General features: G+C 48.7%; 1 protein-coding gene across 3 annotated transcripts in view; it reads left to right on the top strand.

The window, feature by feature from the left end:
* Positions 1–144: 144 nt before the first annotated feature.
* Positions 145–17850, top strand: part of MAPKAP1 (MAPK associated protein 1) — a 76889-nt gene continuing 59183 nt past the window's right edge. For 2 of the 3 annotated variants that reach the window (XM_065853936.2, XM_065853935.2), the window contains exons 1-4: positions 145–283; positions 6574–6898; positions 9640–9729; positions 12827–12975. In XM_065853936.2, the coding sequence (XP_065710008.1) occupies positions 6640–6898; positions 9640–9729; positions 12827–12975 (498 nt within the window). In that variant the 5' untranslated portion in view covers positions 145–283; positions 6574–6639. Of the gene's footprint in view, positions 284–6573; positions 6899–9639; positions 9730–12826; positions 12976–17850 lie in introns of those variants that run through there. The other variant, XM_071817519.1, reaches the window with a different exon arrangement.

Here is a 17850-nt window from a genome sequence, read left to right as displayed (position 1 = left end):
GCGCAGGCCGGGCCGGGGCAGGCGCCGACGCCCCGGGCGGGCCGGAAGTGCGGCCGGAAGCGGGACCACGCCCCCGCCCGCAGCTCCCGCCGCAAACACGAGCGCGCACGCGCATGGGCGTGCCGCCAACGTCACTTCCGGAAAGCTGTGCTTCCGGGTCGCGGCGCGGCCCAGCGCTCCCGGTTCCGCGTCGCCCTGCGGCCCCGGCAGCGGCTGCCCCGGCCCGCCGGCGGGAGGAGGCGGCGCCGGCCCGGCCCCGCGCAGCGGCCCGGCGGCGAAGCCTGTAAGTGCGGAGGCGCGCGGGGCCCTCACCCCGGCCCTGCGGCGGGTTTCGCGGGGGGCGGACCGGGGCCCGGCCGCGGGGTGTCTGCCCGGACCGGCCGGCAGCGGGCACGGGGCTCCCCGGGGCGTCCCGCTGGTTGGCAGCGGCAGCGGCGCTCCGTGCTGTAACCCTCGCTTCATCGTTTCCCATGAAAGCCCGTGGTCAGCCCGCTGGGGAGCTGTTCCCGAGCACGGAGGGAGCCGGGGCTCCCCGGGGCTGCGGGTCCGTCCTCCCCGCGCCGGGGCGGGAGCAGCTGCGGGCAGCGGGCCGGGCGGGCGGCGAAGTCTGAGGGAAGAATGGGTGAGCGGGACGTGCGGCTGAAGCGTTGGAGCCCCGCGGGCAGTGGCCGGACAGCCGGCGCCTTCCGGGGCTGCTCGGGGCTCGCGCTGTCGCTCCGTCCCCGTTCCTGCCCCCGCGTCACCGCGTGTCCGTGGCCGCGTTCTCCGCCGCCGGGCGGCCGCGGGGTGCGGGACCGCCGGGGTGCGGGGCGGCGCTGGGAGCGGGCGCTCTCGCCGCAGGTCCGGCAGGGAGCGAGAAACAGCTTCCGAGAGATGCAAGAGTTGGTTTCAGTGTTAGTGGAAGTTTAGCGATCATCTAAACGAGGAATTCCAGAACCAAACTTGGATTTCCTGAGTATGTTCTACATGATTTGAGGTTTCAGGGATTACCAGGTGGATGCAATGTTGGGAATTAAAGTCCTTCCGTTATCTTTTCTAATTCAGAGCAGACCTGTTCACGGACACTTTTTTGGGTTAGATAAAAAAAAATTGAGATCATCAGCTCCATATAGGCTTGTACAGAAATAACTGTGAGTTGGAACCAATTTAGTACATTCCTTTCTCAGTTATGTTTTGGGTCTTGCCTATTACACCCTTTCATCTTCTGTTTCTGGTTTCACTGTTTCACCCAGTTGCAATAACCAAGGTGTCTAACACCTGAGCTCCTCCCTGAATTTCCCCTTGGACCAGCACAGGCCCAGCGGGTGCCGCAGCCCGGCAGAACAGTCTGTGGTGTGCATTCTGTAGCAGAGCTTCCCAACCCTCCTAAGTCCTGAGTGTGAGGAAAGGTCAGTTATATTAACAAATGGGACAGCAAATAGACAGAATATGATGTGCAGAGTCCCATGCAGGGGCAGCAGGACGCCTGCGTGGCAGCTCTGTGGGACACTTGGCTTTGGCGATGGCCGAGTGGCCTCGCTGGGGATGGGGAGGGTGAGCTCAGGCTTTCTGCATCCTGCCCTGCAGGAGGGGCCGGGCTGCGAGCTCTGGGCTGCGGCAGCAGAACCACAGCAGCACTGGCCCTGGGAACACCCCAAGTGCTGCCGCAGGGGGGTTGGTGCTGCAGACGGTTTGTGGTGGGGGCCGTGGGTGTGATGCTGCCTTGCTCGCTGTCCTAGGCTTTGCTGTTCTGTGCTTGTCAGAAGTGACCAGGTGAGGGCTGTTCTGTTAGACAAGACCCCTGACAAAGACCCCAGGGTGCGTTTGAATGTTGTGTGTGTGTGTGTATCTGCTGAGGTGTTACGAAGCAGCTGTGTGAAATACCGGCAATTTATGAACAACGTCCATGCTCACTTGCTAATTGCAGTGTAGACATAGTTGAGAGTCTTGCTCAGGAAGACCCAAACAACATGGCATCACTCTCAGTACTATACAGGCAATTGTGTTGGTTTTTTAAAGACTGAAGTTTGTATAGGTGGTTTTAAAAGGTATGGTGGTTTTTTAGGCTCTCGAGTACCGCGATGAGAAGAGCCAACATGGGAGTTCTAGTCTCATATTTGAGCAGTCTGAGCCTACGCCTTTATCCTCCTGTTTGCAAGTGGGTATTTTATTTGCTCATCTTAGGAATGTTAAAGCTTAGCAAAGTGTCTTTAAAGCATTTTAGGCATATGAGTGAAAAGTCGCGGTTCCGTGTAACGTGCAGTGCCATTGTGGAAAGGTCCCTTCCGGCTCTCTGTGCAGCCCAAGCACAGTCACCTTCACCCACTCACAGGCAGCATCTCTTCCCTGTTTCTGGAGAAATGTGTTCATTGGGAATAAAAATAAAGCTGGATTTGCAGCGCGTTATTGAAAAGGTACTCTGGTTTTGCTTTGTTGTTTTAAAATCGGCAGTTGAACCTTACAAATGAACTCAGATACTCGTATTTTTTCTGGGTAGTGAATTGTCAGGAGCACGTGCTGTGGGCTGGCATGGGCTGGGCTGGGATGGCAGGGCTGCGGCGCGGGGGTCAGCGCGGGGCGGCGTTGCCGACGCAGTGTGTGTGGTACCGGTGCTTGCTGACCGGTCGGAAAAAACAAGCATAATTGCAGACATTAAAAATGAAGCAAAGTGTTTGCGCATATTTAGATTAGGCAGAACCCAGGCAAGATGCCGCTTCTCTAAACTGCCTCTATCCAAACCGTTCAGTACGGTATCAGAATGAAAAATGACAACACTTTGTCATCTGTTCAAATTGATATTGCACTCTCTGCGGTGACAGCTGAAAAGGCCCACAGGTGCCATATAAAGAGGTGACCATGTTGTCATATTTCATTTAGGCATCCCTCTGCAAAGCCATAATTACCTAATTAGGTTGTTAATTAGGAGATTAGCATTTCACTATATTGATAGAATGCTCTTTGCAGGCATGAGTCTAGGTACAGATTTGTCTGCCCTAATTTATAATCTCTGCATTTTTTTATACTCATTTATTTGCTTAAAACCTTGCTGCAGATAGCTCAGGTTAGCAGAGAATCTGCTTGTTCACCGTTGAATGAGGATTTGACAGGGTCAGGAAACAGAGACTGTACACTCTCCATACGTACTCCAGTATTCTCTCCCTCCTTCCCTAAAGCTCAATAATTAAAATATTGAAATTGATATCATTTGCATCCTGATTATTATTACAACAAAAATATAGCCGCATTCCAAGCAGTTGGTAAACACGGAAGTACATAGCTAATGCCAGATTAATTTACAGGTTTGAGCGCTAACAAATAATTTGCTGGAAGTTGTGTAATTTGATGTTTTCTCATCATAACTTTCAAACTCCGGTTTCACTTGCAAAGGGCGCGCTTTTAAACGACGTTAAATGATTCTTTTCTTTTTAATGATAGGACCCAAGGCATGAGTGACAGCTTCTCTAGATAAGCATTCGTTCTTAAATGCACTTGAGCTTTTCTTGAAACACAAACTTGACTGTTCATATGTTGTGGTTCGCTTTGCTTTATCCTCCCTGTGCAGGAGTCTGCCTGGCATTCAGGGGTTTTGATTATTTGTCCTGCTGCACGTGTAGATAACCAGAACCATTCTTTTGCAATTGCAGACAGGAGTTAACTGTGGAATTATTCCAAATAAGCTGAATAATCAATGTGGAAGTTTGCTGCACGTCACCGCTGGAGTGGGCGGGCAGGGAGGGTGGTGTCCCAGGAGCTGTGTGGTCGGCTCATCTTTGGCTCACACTTGCTTTGATATCTCGTTGGCACTTGATGTAGGATAACATGCGAATATAAATTGGGCTGGGTTTGGGATTTTTGGTGGGGAAAGAGGAAAGTGAGAAAATCTCCCTTTTATTTAAATAGATACAGCATACCAGGCAAGTGGAAGGGTCACAAGAACACTTAATATGCTGTGGTGATGATGAAGTTGTGTTCTCCGGTGTGTTCAGGGTTTATCCTGTATAGCTACACATCCTCTCCTCAAGACCTTTGTGTCACCTACCGGGAGCTGAATAATTTGTTAGAAGGCTCTGCATTACTTACGGTACGCCGCGTTATGAATGAGGGTGATCTGCATAACAGCCTCGCTTCGCTTGCTGGGAAAGTCTATGGATGCCATAAATACAGCAGCGGGCTCCTGGGGAGGAACCCGTGTGCTAACAATGGCAGGCGGGCTGCGGCTGCCGAGCTCGGGGGTTCTGAGCAACCGCAGCAGCAGGGGCCGCGCTGCCTGGCGCTGGGGACACCAGGGACACAGGAGGGGGCTGGACCGGGGTTGGTTGGGTCAGAGGCAGAAAGTACAACAGGTGAATAATAAAGGTCAAGAAGAAAGAGAGGGGCTGACTGGGCTGGTCCACCTGCGTGAGGAGCCGTGGAAGGTGTTTGCCGATAAGCGCATATCACAGTGTCACCACCCTCTAGGTAAATCCTGTTGGGGTTGCGTAGGCTTCACATCGCTCTTCTCATTTTTAGTGTTCACACAGTGTGCCTGACAGCTGTCTGCGAAGCATTTTGTTCAAAGTCGAATAACATTTATATAGTGCAAGTATTAAAAGAACATTTATTTTTGGTTTGTGATGGGAGAATGTATAGGTTGTTGATGCTCAGACGGTCCCCAAGTTCGATAAGTGCTCGTGGTGTGTGGGTGCGGGGTCCGCAGGGGAGCAGGCGCCACGCTGGCAAATCTGCAGCTTGATCTGGTGTCCATAGCGGCACTGGGCCGGGTGACACGGAGGCGTAAGGGTGTTCACGTAAAGGCTGACAGACCGGACTTGTCTGGACTCCTTCACTTCATTGGAGGCCATTGCTCCTCAGCTGCCCGACTGCGCTTTGCCTTTGTCAGAAGGAGGAACCAGTTAGAATTGCGTGGGCAGCAGCCACTGAAATACGGCATGAAAATCTGAACTGAATTTTGGGATCTGAACTTATTTTGTGATTTTATTTTTTTAGAAGTATTAACTGTTCATAGAAGTTCCAGTTGGTATTAATTCTTGAGAAATTAGTTTTAATTTATTATTTTTTAAATTCTGAAGAGGAAGAAGGAAAAATGTGTTTGCATTGAACCTCAGAGTTTGAAATAGAATTTCTAGCCCTTCTTCGCTGTCCCTGTTTATGGGAGAAGTGATTGCCTTTGTGAAATGGTGAGGAAGCTCGGGTAATTTAGCACAGGGACTGTTAATAGCGCGAAGTCGGGGTGCAGAGTATAAAGGTAAAATTCTCGCATCTGCTGTTACATGTTGTTAACTCCCTTAGCAGACATTAAATCATTTCAAGTACAATAATAGTGTGGGAGGTAAATTAACTAACCATTAACAATCTTATAAATACACAATTAACATGCCAGCGTTTATATGACACATTGATGGGGCAGCAGTAATTTTTGATTGGGAGTTTGCAGACCTTTCAGAAGCCTGAGGCGGTTGCTTATTTAAACAAGTTCTTACTGCTCGCAGGTAAGCTTGCCCTTTTCTGGTAAGCAGTGTGTAAATAATTAAACGTAAAGAACATTCTCAGCGCACTCTTTCGCGCGTCCGTACGTTGTGCTCAGTGGCGTCTGCATCCCCGCGTCCCGCGGTGCTCGCCGGGCGGCTGTGGCAGCTGCTCGCCGGCCGCCTCGGCAGCCTGAGCAGGAGGCAGTTTTGGGTTGGTTTCAGGTTCCTTTGGGCAGGTCACTGGTGATCCCGCTCAGCTCGCAGCTGCCGGCCTTGGGGAGGGGGCCGCAATCTGCTCCTGGCAGGGCAGCCTGGGCTCCAGCGGCACAGCCCGGCAGGCGGGCCGGGCCTTGGGGGCCGGGGTTTCTCTTTATTTGCCTTTTTTGCCCCCTGCTTTGTTCTGTCCGGCCACTCGAGTACTCTGCATGAAGTATCTCAGGTAAGTGGCAGTTACTGTCGTTAAAGTGCTTGGGAATTCAGGTGTGTGCTGTACAATCCTGGGGCTTTTTCTGCATTACAGGGGTTTCCCTGCAGCAGCAGATGTGCAGTATTCTGCCCTTTATGTTTAAAGTTTTCTTGGAAATACAAAACCTGAAGATCTATAATGAAATAATCTAAGAGTTGGTTTGTAAAGGCAGAAGAAAAACAGTAACACGTTATTATGAAATTAAAAACCCTGTCTGGTTTTGTAAATGTATTAATTTGAATGGACAGACTTTTCTTGTGTGCATTTTCTTTCCATCCTTCTATACGTGGAACTTAGATTTTGTCTTATAGCAACCATTTGCTGTAGAGGAGTGGGACCTGCCTGGGGTGTCTGTTCTGTCGCCATGGGATTTGGGTTTCAAACCGTGCTCCAAACCCACTGTTGTTCGAGTAGATCTCAGCAGCTGGTGTACCTGAAGTAACCTGAAGCAGAATTGAAATAATTCACTGTGCTAAACGGAGTCAGTTAGGTTTTATGCATCCAAAATACAAACCTTCTTGAATCAGGGCTTTGGGTTGGTTTTGGTGTGGCTTTTGTGGGGTTTTTGGGGTTGTTTTGTTTTGTTTGTGGTTTGTTGGTTTTTGGGTTGGTTGGTTGGGGTTTTTTTCCCCTAAAATGCTGTGTACATTGTATTTCTAGGTCCATGTGTCCATGAAGCAAGATGACGAGAAGATAGTAGAGTGAAGTGGTGGCCTTGTGGACAGCATGGCTTTCCTGGACAACCCAACAATTATACTGGCTCACATTCGGCAGTCACACGTGACCAGCGATGACACGGGGATGTGTGAAATGGTCCTGATAGATCACGATGTCGACCTGGAGAAGTTTAATCCCTCGTCAGCATATGGGGACAGTGGTTCAGAGACACAGGGCAGCAACGGAGAGACTCAGGGCTACGTATATTCCCAATCAGTCGATATTACCTCAAGCTGGGACTTTGGAATCAGAAGACGATCAAACACGGGTAAGGGTAACGTTAGCCTTTGTTAGCGTGGCTTGCAGGGACAGATCGGAGCGTGACCACGTATCTGTCAAACTTCCTTTTGTAATGCCGAGACCCTTTTATAAAAGGACGTGTAGTGATTCAGTTACTCGAGTGTGCTGTCAGCCGAGTTTTAATTGCTGTTTTAGTTATTCCTGTACAGAGGAACATTGAGGTAGTCAGTTTTATATATGTAAAAAAAGAAATTGTAAAGACATCAAGTCTAAATCCAAAGAACATGAGCAGTCTTTGATATTTCTATTGTTAGTGTCTGGAGGGGTGTTCACTTTTGAACAGGATAGTTATTTTCTGAGAAAAATCTACCTAGTGAGGCATCAAATCCGTTTGTTATAAAAGAGGAATGAAGTTTGATGTGAGCCAGTGAAGTGAATGATTTGTCTGTATTTTGTCTTCTGAAGTTTTATTTCTGAGAAAACCCTTGAGCTGGGAGTTGTTACCAAATTAGAAAGTTAAAGGTATAGACACCTTTTCAAAACACGCCCAGCTCGTCTTGCCTGGAAGGAAGCTGTCCGTTTGTTGGTTCGTCTGAGGGATGTTCAGACTTGTACCGACACCCGAGGAGTGCTGTGAACAAAAGTTCCGTGACATCAAATAAAGACGAAAAGGTTGGTGCGGGGTGGCCAGTACTGAGCTCTTTTCTGTGTTGCAGTGTAAGTTTTTCCAACGATTTCCGGAGGTGTTATAACACCACCTAGAGCTCAGGCTGGCTCTGGTGCAGGTATGCACGTTTGGAAATGAATTTTACGTGCGTCGTGATGTCAGGGTTCTCTGGCTCTCTGGGCAGGACGTGTCGGGGCGGTGCTGGGCGCAGCGGGGCCGCCTGCGGTTCTCCCGAGGCCAGGTGCCCTGGGTGGCCATGGGCCCTGTCCCTAGGTGGCCACAGCCGAGGGGTGACCAGAGACAGGAGTCAGGACACAGGAGAGCAGCCGATCCCGGCTGGAAACGAGGGCTCATCTATTGCCCATGGTTGATGAAACAAGAACTGCGTTTGGTCAGTGACATTTTTCACGCCAAGGTGTCAAACTGGCGTGCTTCTTGTGAGAATGAACCTTAAATAATTCAGACTGCTAATAGGTGCTGATAATTCCGTCTAATTTGGAGTTGCTGAAGTGCAGTCCCACAGCAAATGATCATTTGCGATCGACTGTAGATAGAAGAACAGGATGGAGTTAATGAAGATGACTGCGCTTTAGTACATTTGTTTTGACAAGGGGTGGAAGTGTCAGAGAGGATAAACACATTATTCTTATTTCTGTACTACGTTTTTTCCTTTATCTATGTGACAATGGTATTTTACCTAATATCTACACTTAGAAGCAGGGATACATCTGCTCTTGTTTCATGAAGGGTAAGAGACACAGAGGTGTTGAGGTGCTAACCTCATGTTGGCTCAAATGGAAAGAGGCATCGCAGTCCCTGGTAGTGTCTGTGCCTCCAGCTGCCCGGTGCAGCTGCTCAGCTTCTTCTCATCGCTTCCCAGGTTGAGAGTGTTTATGGGGGCAAAAAAAGTCACTTTTGTGTCCACGATTCAGTTCAAAGACTAAATTTAAAGGATAATAAGAGGGGGATAGAAAATATTGATTAACCTTGTTTTACTTGGTGAGATGGCTCAGGGAAATCAAATGGTATCTAAAAATTGGCAGAGCAATTTAGCATTTTAGAATCTCCTCTGCAAACTCGTTTGAGTTAATGAATGATCCCGATGCGTCAGAGCTGCCGATACACCCAGCACAGCTTCCAGCAGCGCGGGTCGCCCCGTCTGGGCTATCCCGGCTCGCAGGGTCCCCGGCAGCGCCGCGGTGCCTGAGCCATCCTGGCTCGCGGGGTCCCCGGCAGCGCCGTGGTGCCTGAGCCATCCTGGCTCGCAGGGTCCCTGGCAGTGCCACGGTGCCTGAGCCATCCTGGCTCGCGGGGTCCCCGGCAGTGCCGCGGTGCCCGGGCCGGCCCGGCTCGCAGGGTCCCCGGCAACGCCACGGTGCCCGAGCCATCCTGGCTCGCAGGGTCCCCAGCAGCGTTGCGGTGCCGGGCCGGCCCCCCGGGCCTTCCTTCACACTGTGTTTTGGAGATGGAGTCAAAATATATGTAAAGAAAGATTATATTCATTTTAGGATTTGACTAATGTTGTGAAGATACAAATCATTTATTTTACTACCTATAAACTGTTTCAGCACACTGAAGAAAAAGCTATGCTAATTTATATAGCTTTGACATTTTATAATTTTCATGATTTTTAGATAAAGGATTTTATATTTAAAACTTTAATAGTCTAGTCTGAGTTCATTTATCTTTAATTTTTGAAACGGGGAGAGTAATTCATAACAGTAATTTTATTCCTGTAATGTAATATTCACTTCAGTTCATTTGTGCATTAAAATTCCTTTAAGACCGTTATTAATGATTTATATAATGAAATGTCATATTAATCACAGAAGTTTTCACATTTTATTATTCTCTTCCATGTTAATACTATCTTTATGATCTCTATTAATGTTTTATATCCTCTAATTTCAATTATAAATCAAGCACATTTTCATGTTTTTGTTGGTATTTGCTTTTCAGGGGTGCCACCTTTAAAATTTTATGACTGTTTCCCCTACATGTGCAGTATAAAACATCTTTATTCATATCAAGGTAGTTAATTATGTCTTTGTTTACAGTAAACTTTCATTGACAAACTTATAGTTGTAATATTTCTTTTCAAGCTCAGCGACTGGAACGGCTGCGGAAGGAGAGGCAGAACCAAATAAAATGCAAAAACGTTCAGTGGAAAGACAGGAACACGTCGCACTCAGGTAAAAGGCGGATCTCCCACTTTCCTGCTGTTTGGTTTCACCTTTCATGGGCACGGTGTTGTTTGTGATGGTTGCACAAGCTCGGAAAAGGCAGAGGAAAGACTCCTCGTTGTATTTGCCTGCGGTGTCCTGGGGTGGGGGCGCCCAGGCCTGGTCACCCCCAGCGCCTGCTCTGCCCCCGCTGGCCCGGGCACGGGGTGTGGGGCGTTATGGGGGAGTTGGGGCATTGCTGGGGGTGTGGGGTGTTAGGGGGATGCGGGGGCATTGCTTAGGGGTGTGGGGCATTATGGAGGTGCAGGGGCATTGCTGGGGGTCCGGGGGCATTACGGGGGTACAGGGATGCATTCCCCGCAGGTTCACGTCTCGGGTAGTTCTGCCTTTCTGGCTCTGCCCAGCAGCGTTTGCTGGACTGGGTGTGATGGGTTATCTCATAGAGGTTACTTCTATAGGATATTTTTGTGGTTACTTTTCTAGATAAGGGGAAAATCTAAGAAATAGTGTGCGTAGATGATCTGTTTAAATGAAAACATGGTAAATGCTGCCTTAGCTTATCTCGCCTTTCATTGGAAAAACTAGCGTCACCACCTCCTCAAAAAAGATGCCGTTCTTTTTGTGTTAATTGCATAGTTAAGTATTTCTTACTGGATGTTCTACATAGTTTCAATTGCAATATATGAAACAAAACCTGTCTCAGTCTCCCATTTCATAGCTGCAGCCGCTCCCTGGTCCTGTGTATCCGGCACACACTGAAGCGCTGGGTGGTCTGTCATGCCAGCTTCTTTCCAAATTTGCGTAGATCTTAATGAGGTCCCTCCATAATCTCCTTTTCCACCTGCGCTGTGTGTTCCCGGCGGTGGGCGCAGAGCCCTCCAGCCTGCGCTGTCCGTCTGTCCTCACCTGCTCCGACGCGTTGGCCTTTCTGGTGTGAGCGGAGCTGGAGCTTTGAACGCTGGATCCGCCGGAACCTCCAGCGCTCTGCCCAATGTTTGTAGCGTTTGAGCAGTGATGGCGCAGTTCTCTTTCTCTTCTTTATCCTTAACTCTATGCTGCTTGATATTTCTGTACGTGGGATTGCAAGTATGTGTTTACATCTTTCATTTGTTTCAAAGCATATAAAATGTAACTTAACAATATATCAGGATCTTTCAGAAGCCTCGTATTCAGCCCTTCTAGAATAACTCAATAAAACCACAGAAGGTGGAAAAGACATAAAATATAGACTGAAGGCAAACCTCGGCTTCACTTAAGCATTAATAATTCTGCAGTTAAAGCTGGTTTCATGTAAAAATGAGTTGGTTTTTTTTTTTTCCCGAAATGTGAGAATTTATTTTTTTCGATGCTTTTAGTTGAAATTCTCGCAGCTCGAGTCTGTTAGGAATTATTCCAAAATGCTCAGTGGAATATCTGCCTTCTTCTGGCTTTTTGCACAAAACTTCAGAAAGATTGGGGTTCTCTGCCTAAATGAGTTGAACTTTTGGAAATGACAAAGTTTTCTGGAGGAGGAAACCATCCCGGGAGCCGAAGTCGCGGTTCCTATAGAACGTATGGGGTTTGGAGTCTGCAGCCACAAAACTCCAGCGAAGGAGAGATCCCAGCAGGATTCCTGAGATCCCAACAAAGGAGACCAGAACCAAACCTTCGGAACACGTCCCCGGGGTAAAACTTGAGGATAAAAGATTTGCTTTTGCACTCGAACCAATAAAAGTGTTGTATTGAATTCCAGGGTACAGAGTATGTTCCAAATGCCCAGGAATGCCAGTTGAGGGTAATACCCTAGCATAATTAGAACTGAGATTATTTTAAAAACAGAGATAAGCTCGCTACCCAAAACAGAATACCTAACGGAATCTAAGTTGCACATTTAAAAAGGATTTAATCGAGCTTTTTTGGCCAACTGCAGCCTCTCGCAAGGCTGCTGGGTGTCTCTTTGTGCCGGTATTTAGCACTTGTGCCAAGTGTCTGGATTTGCAGGCGATGTGCTGATAAAAATGAACGGAGCTTTCGGCTGGTTATAATCTGCTGAGTTTAAACTCTGCGTTCTGAGGAACCCGGCGCTGTGCAGCAGCCGTTCTGTCCTGGGCCGCGGGAGAGATGGAGCCGGGGCTCCGCGGGGAGGGATGGAGCTGGGGCTCTGCAGTGATTGATGGAGCCGGGGCTCCAGGCTCCTCCAGCAGATGTGACCGGCTTGGCCACATTCACTCACAGTTTCCTGCAGATGAGACCCCGTGGTACCAATACACTAAAACACCGCAGGCTCTGTCCTCATTTTGTAGTGTCCTTAGAACATAAGAAACTCGAATTTTTAGGGTTTTTAAGTATGTGTGTGGATATTGAGTTAAACTGTTGCTGGAAATTCAGCTATACAGTCTCTTATATTAAGGAGCTGCTTGGTGGAGGCTTTTGTGAGCCTTCACAGAGCACACGTAGTACTCACTCGTATCACCTTTGTCTTTAGAAAGCTCTTATTTTTGTTTTAATTGTTGCCCAGTGTGTTTCTCGGGGGTGGTGTTTTCAGGTTCGACAGCTTTTTGGGAGGAGACCGTGCCCAGTCTGCCATGAGAAGTCAAGTGCAGAGGAATGATTCTTTTGGATCAGGTGTGGTCCCGAGCCTGGTGCTGGCAGCATGACGGTGTTAGAATGTAGTGGTGGAGCAGTGTGACAGTGGCCTGTAATACAGCACAACGTCGCGTGTTACAGGCTCGGTTTGAAATGCTTCCACACGGCGCCTGGTAGATGTGTCCGCAGCTCTTTTGCTCATTTACTGTTCGTTCAGTAAAAGGCAGGCAAGCAGGAAGACCAGAAATGTATAATTCTCTCTTTGAATCCTGATTTTTATCTTGGGTCAAGTGGATCCTGTCATGATTGGTTCCATTCACTGTGTGGGAAGAATTCATCTTTTCCTCAGCCTGAACAGCAGCATCCGTCAGAGCTCTTATGGCTTCGTATCTGTGGAGGAGCGGTGGGAGATTCTGCCCTGCTAGACCGTTTGTTGGTGTATATATGTGGTTCTGTTCTCACTCATCACGCTGTCTGTGGTGAACTGTGGCCTCTGTACGTCTCCTAGCTCAACTGCTCCCATCTCTTTTCTGACCTACAGCAGAGGAGCTGAGCTCGCTCTTTGAAAAAAAGAACTTCCGAGTCAGGTCTCCGTGCTCGGGGAAGCCGTCCATCCTGTCCGTGCGGCTGGAGCAGTGTCCGCTGCAGCTCAACAACCCCTTCAACGAGTACTCCAAGTTCGACGGCAAGGTAAGGTGCTCCTCTCCTCTCCGGCTGGGCCTTGGGCAGCTCCGGGAGCAGCTCCAGGTTCACGCTTCGGTTCGTCCTCGTCGTAGGCTGGCAGCTGTTTGAAGTGGTTCATAGAATGTGCTTCTCTTAGTGTTGGATACAGTGGTTCCAGGTTGTGTAGGACCCTTGTTCTTGTTTTCAGCCTTACCTTTAGACCTGCCGTATCTTTAGACCTGCCTTACCTTTAGGCCTGCCTTACCTGGCTGTTCTCTTCTCCAGCAGGTCAGATAGGAAAACATGCAGTATGGCACAGTCCTAGGACATCTCTGCGGTTGATGGTGGGAGCCTTTGTATAAATGATTAGTTAATTGGCATTTTGAGAAGTTTATCTGTCTAGCCACTTCACAGCACTTGCTAAGTCTTCTAGGATTTGTGCTGGTTTTACCCTCAAAGCGCTGCAGTGTGGGAAGAGCCGCTGTTTGTTTCCAGTGGGTGGGTGTGTGGGGCCCAGGAGGACCGGGGCGATGGAGCCGTGCGGGTGCACGGACGAGGTTCGCAGCAAACCCGGGAGGTCGGGCCCCTTCCTCCGGCACAGTCATTTCAGGAGCTGCCGTTCGATATTGCAGTTCGGTTACTGTGGTGTCAAATATTCTCCTCCATCATAAACTCTAGAAACTGAAATACATACGTTGGTGTGATAGATCGGTGTCACATCGTTCCAAAACAATTATAAATACTGCGCGGCTCTGTTTTCTGCTGGATTTGTGGAGTCTCCTGTGGGAGTATGAAGTTTGAGCTTCATTACCATTTTGATGGAAGAATTTCCTATTCCGTTAAGTATTCTTAAAGTGGAAAGTCGGATATGCAATTCACTAGCGCATCTACAAGTACTCGCAATACTTGTGAAATGGTGGTTTTGAAACGGTGAAGATCACGTAGCAAACGCTGCCTCTCTTGTTATTTTTACCCACTAGTATGGAGCAGTTGGCGCTAATGCAGTTTTTCAGGATTTCTGGCCTCAGTAACAGCTGGCAGCAGTTAAATATAAAATAAATGCTTCTTTATCAAGAGGGGTCCATTGCGAGTCAGTGGTGTCGTGGTCTTGTTGCTTTAATTTAGGTGACCTGCTAGATTTTTTTCTCAGAAACTTGAGGACCTTAAGTATGTTTCATTTCTACTTGGATAATCTGAACTATATTTTGCTGTATTCATAAGGATTGTGGCTGACTATAATGAGCATCTTACCTTTTGTGTTTAAGAGTCTGATGCATTTAGCCTGTGTTTGCTCCATTTGAAGGCAGTTGTGCCATACGTAGAAGTTTGAGATATTAATGGAATAGCTCAGTGCTGCTCGCTGGTGACTGCGGGGTGCGAGCAGAACACATTTTAACTCTCCAAAATAACTGAGTTGGTAGTCTCACTGTATTAATTTTAACAGCACTGTTTGTGTTATTCTTGTAAGTCTGTCAATAGTATGGTTATAACATTTATTTTCTATAGTTCTGTGTGTACTGTCTATGTTTAAATACCTCCTTGACCGTCTGAGATAAAGAAACATCACTGTTCAGTGGTGCCTTGTTTTGCGTCAGCTTTATTTTCAGGCAGTAATGTAAAATCGAAAAGCGCCTAGCTTTTTAGAATTATTTTTAACGAAATATCGTAGGTCTCATTTATTTTTATTGATAATAGATGAGCAGCATTTTTCACATAAATATGATTCTTTCAGGAATAGTGCATGACTTATTTACATAATTAACAGAGCCCCGTATCTCTGGGGAAGCGGTGCCGAACCGGGGAGAGGCAGGGGATGGGGGGGCTGGGGCCTAATTAAACATGTCTTAAAAACCCTACTTAATTATGGGTTTGCTCAAGGGATCGCAGTGGCTCTGAGATCTGTAAGATGATAACCAGGCCTGTGGTTTGTGTGTATATGGGAGTTTCCTAGCGCGGATTTCCAGCTCGCTGAGTAGCAGTTCTGTGGTTCGCTGGCCAGGCGGGAGCAAAAGCTCTTTGTTCGTCCTCCCCGCTTCCTCAAGGGCTTCAACTGCCCCCGACGCAGCCAACCGACCCCTCCAGTGCAGGTCCTGCCCGCCCCCTCCCTTCCACGGGTTGCTGTAAACTCATCACTTAAAAATAAGACACTATTGCATGCCATGGTGTCAACCAAGCAAACGTGCTAAAATGCTTAAAATGCAGGTGTTTTCTGCCAGTTTTAGTGTCTTTTTCATCACCACTTCTGCGATTTTATGAAATAATAAAATTTTAAAGCGCTCTAATTTCTTCTTGTTCTGATCAGTTCATTAATTATCAGAACAGTGGAGAATGCGGCTTGTGGAACGCAGCTCCGGTGGGAGCACCCTGGTGAGCTGCCGAGCTGCGGGGCAGACCCGCGGCTTTCGTGGGGTAAAGCCGCAGCTCCCGGCCGGAGACACACACACACCAACCGCCCTCGGCGGTGTCCTCAGCTTTACCTTAAGATAGGAGAAGTGAACCTAACCCTTGCGTCTGCTGTGTGCTCTGTAGATCACCTCGTGTGTGCGGCTTGGTTAATCCTGAAAGCTCTCGCTGAGAGCATTGTATGAAAAGAGTCCTTTATTCATAACTGCTTCAGTTGTCATTTGTATAGAAAATGCATTGAAGGCTTAAGCGATGTGTGGGCAGTGAGTGTGAGGCAAGCAGGCCGTTCCTGCACAGCCAGCCCGCAGCCTTCGTCCGCCACCGCTAGGGAACGTGAATCACGGCGTGCCAGCTCGGTGCTCGACGTCCCTGCGCCAAACGTGAATCACGGCGTGCCAGCTCGGTGCTCGACGTCCCTGCACCAAACGTGAATCACGGCGTGCCAGCTCGGTGCTCGACGTCCCTGCACCAAACGTGAATCACGGCGTGCCAGCTCGGTGCTCGACGTCCCTGCGCCAAACGTGAATCACGGCGTGCCAGCCCGATGCCTGACGTCCCTGCACCAAACGTGAATCACGGCGTGCCAGCTCGGTGCTCGACGTCCCTGCGCCAAACGTGAATCACGGCGTGCCAGCTCGGTGCCTGACGTCCCTGCCCCAAACGTGAATCACGGCGTGCCAGCTCGGTGCTCGACGTCCCTGCACCAAACGTGAATCACGGCGTGCCAGCTCGGTGCTCGACGTCCCTGCGCCAAACGTGAATCACGGCGTGCCAGCTCGGTGCTCGACGTCCCTGCGCCAAACGTGAATCACGGCGTGCCAGCTCGGTGCTCGACGTCCCTGCACCAAACGTGAATCACGGCGTGCCAGCTCGGTGCTCGACGTCCCTGTGCCAAACGACTGCTCCCGCGTGCCCAGGACGGTGGTGAACACAGGAGCGTTACAGGACAGTGGAAAACAGATGCTAAAGACACGCAAAATAGTCCAAGGGGAAGGTTGGGAAACCCCGATCAAAACACAAGGAAGGATCGTTCCGCTCTAGAATCAACTTCAGTCGTGAGCCCAAAGCCCTTCCCTGCCCTCACGCGGCTTTGCCGCAGACACCTGTGTTCTGCCTGGTGTTCTGACCTTGCAGGGGTTCGTGGGTTTGCTTGACTGCTGGAAATCATTTAAATAAACACGGGTGAGGTGATTTTTGGGTGGACAGATGCTAAGGCTCCCCATGGGGGGAATGGTGCCTCTGGGCGGTGTTCCCAGCTTTCTTGGGGCTGACTCTGGTAATGGGTTAAAACCAACCACTTCTCTTGGAGCAACTGTTTTAAAAACGATGCTGCAGAAAGCGTGGGGGATGGGATAATTCATGAGTGCTAATTGCTTGGCTGTTAATTTTCATAAGTGTTGATAGAAGCAGTTCCTTAAATTAAACTTTGTTTAAAATGTATCAAGGGAAATATTCCACAATGTCGGGCCTGAAGTGAAAATTAATATGAATGCTGTGGCAATTAACACGTACTGGTTAATAGCTTTTAGCAGCATTTTGGGATGATAGTCCTTAAATACATTTTTGCATGCTGCTCTTGTTCAGTCTTGTTTGACTGTATGGCTGCATAATGCGAACAAATGTTTTCCACAATCGCCACTATTAAATAGCTTTACCCAAAGAAAGTAGATAAAGAACTTCAGAAAGAAGCAATACTGCTGTAATTAATATGGAAAATGTCTAAAATAATTAATCCAGGATTAAAATCTCAGTGTGAAAAAAGTACATTTTTTTTAATTTAAATGCTTTGCTCCTAAGCCGAGTGGAATGATCCCCATCGAATCCGAACAAGGTTTGCACAGGGTCGAGGGGCTTTTTACAGCGTTTGCTTTTTCTTCCCACTGTAGTGGTTTGCACGTTATCTGTGCTCTACTAAAACAGTTGAAATAGAGGTTTGTTTTCTTATACAGTGTTAGATTAACATGTGGCTAACATGAGTTGTGCTAATAGCTGAGTTGTATTTAAGTACAATAAATACCGTAAAAGGGGGTTAGAGCACAACAGTCCTTGGGTTTCCATACAGTCAGTAGAATATATTAACAATATACTATTAACAATATATTGACTATTGTTTAATTTAAAATACTTCAGAATGCGCTTGGGTGTTTCATACAGAAAAGCCACGTACAGTGAGGTAAGGGAGCCCTGGCAGTGGTGACGGAGCACTTGCTTTGAGGAGCTGGAAGTGGAGACGGCAGCCGGTGGATTCTGTGGTGGGAACGGTCCATGCAGGGCCCGGTGCAGCGCGGCTGCGTGTGGCGCTGCGTGTGCAGTGCGGGGTGTGTGTGCAGGGTGTGTGCAGGGTGTTGTGTGCAGTGTGTGTGCTGTCTGCCTGGTGTGCACAACGTGCCTGGTGTGTGCACAGTGTGCCCGGTGTGTGCGGGTGATGCCGCGGCCGCGCAGCCTGGCGGAGCAGATAAGGAGGCTGCACGGCGGGGCTGTGCCGGCAGCTCCGTTTGG

The sequence above is a fragment of the Patagioenas fasciata genome, chromosome 20, assembly GCF_037038585.1.
Source record: "Patagioenas fasciata isolate bPatFas1 chromosome 20, bPatFas1.hap1, whole genome shotgun sequence".
Lineage (NCBI taxonomy): Eukaryota > Metazoa > Chordata > Aves > Columbiformes > Columbidae > Patagioenas > Patagioenas fasciata.
The sequence above is the reverse complement of the archived record's forward strand: the minus strand, read 5'-3'. Positions and strand labels throughout refer to the sequence as shown.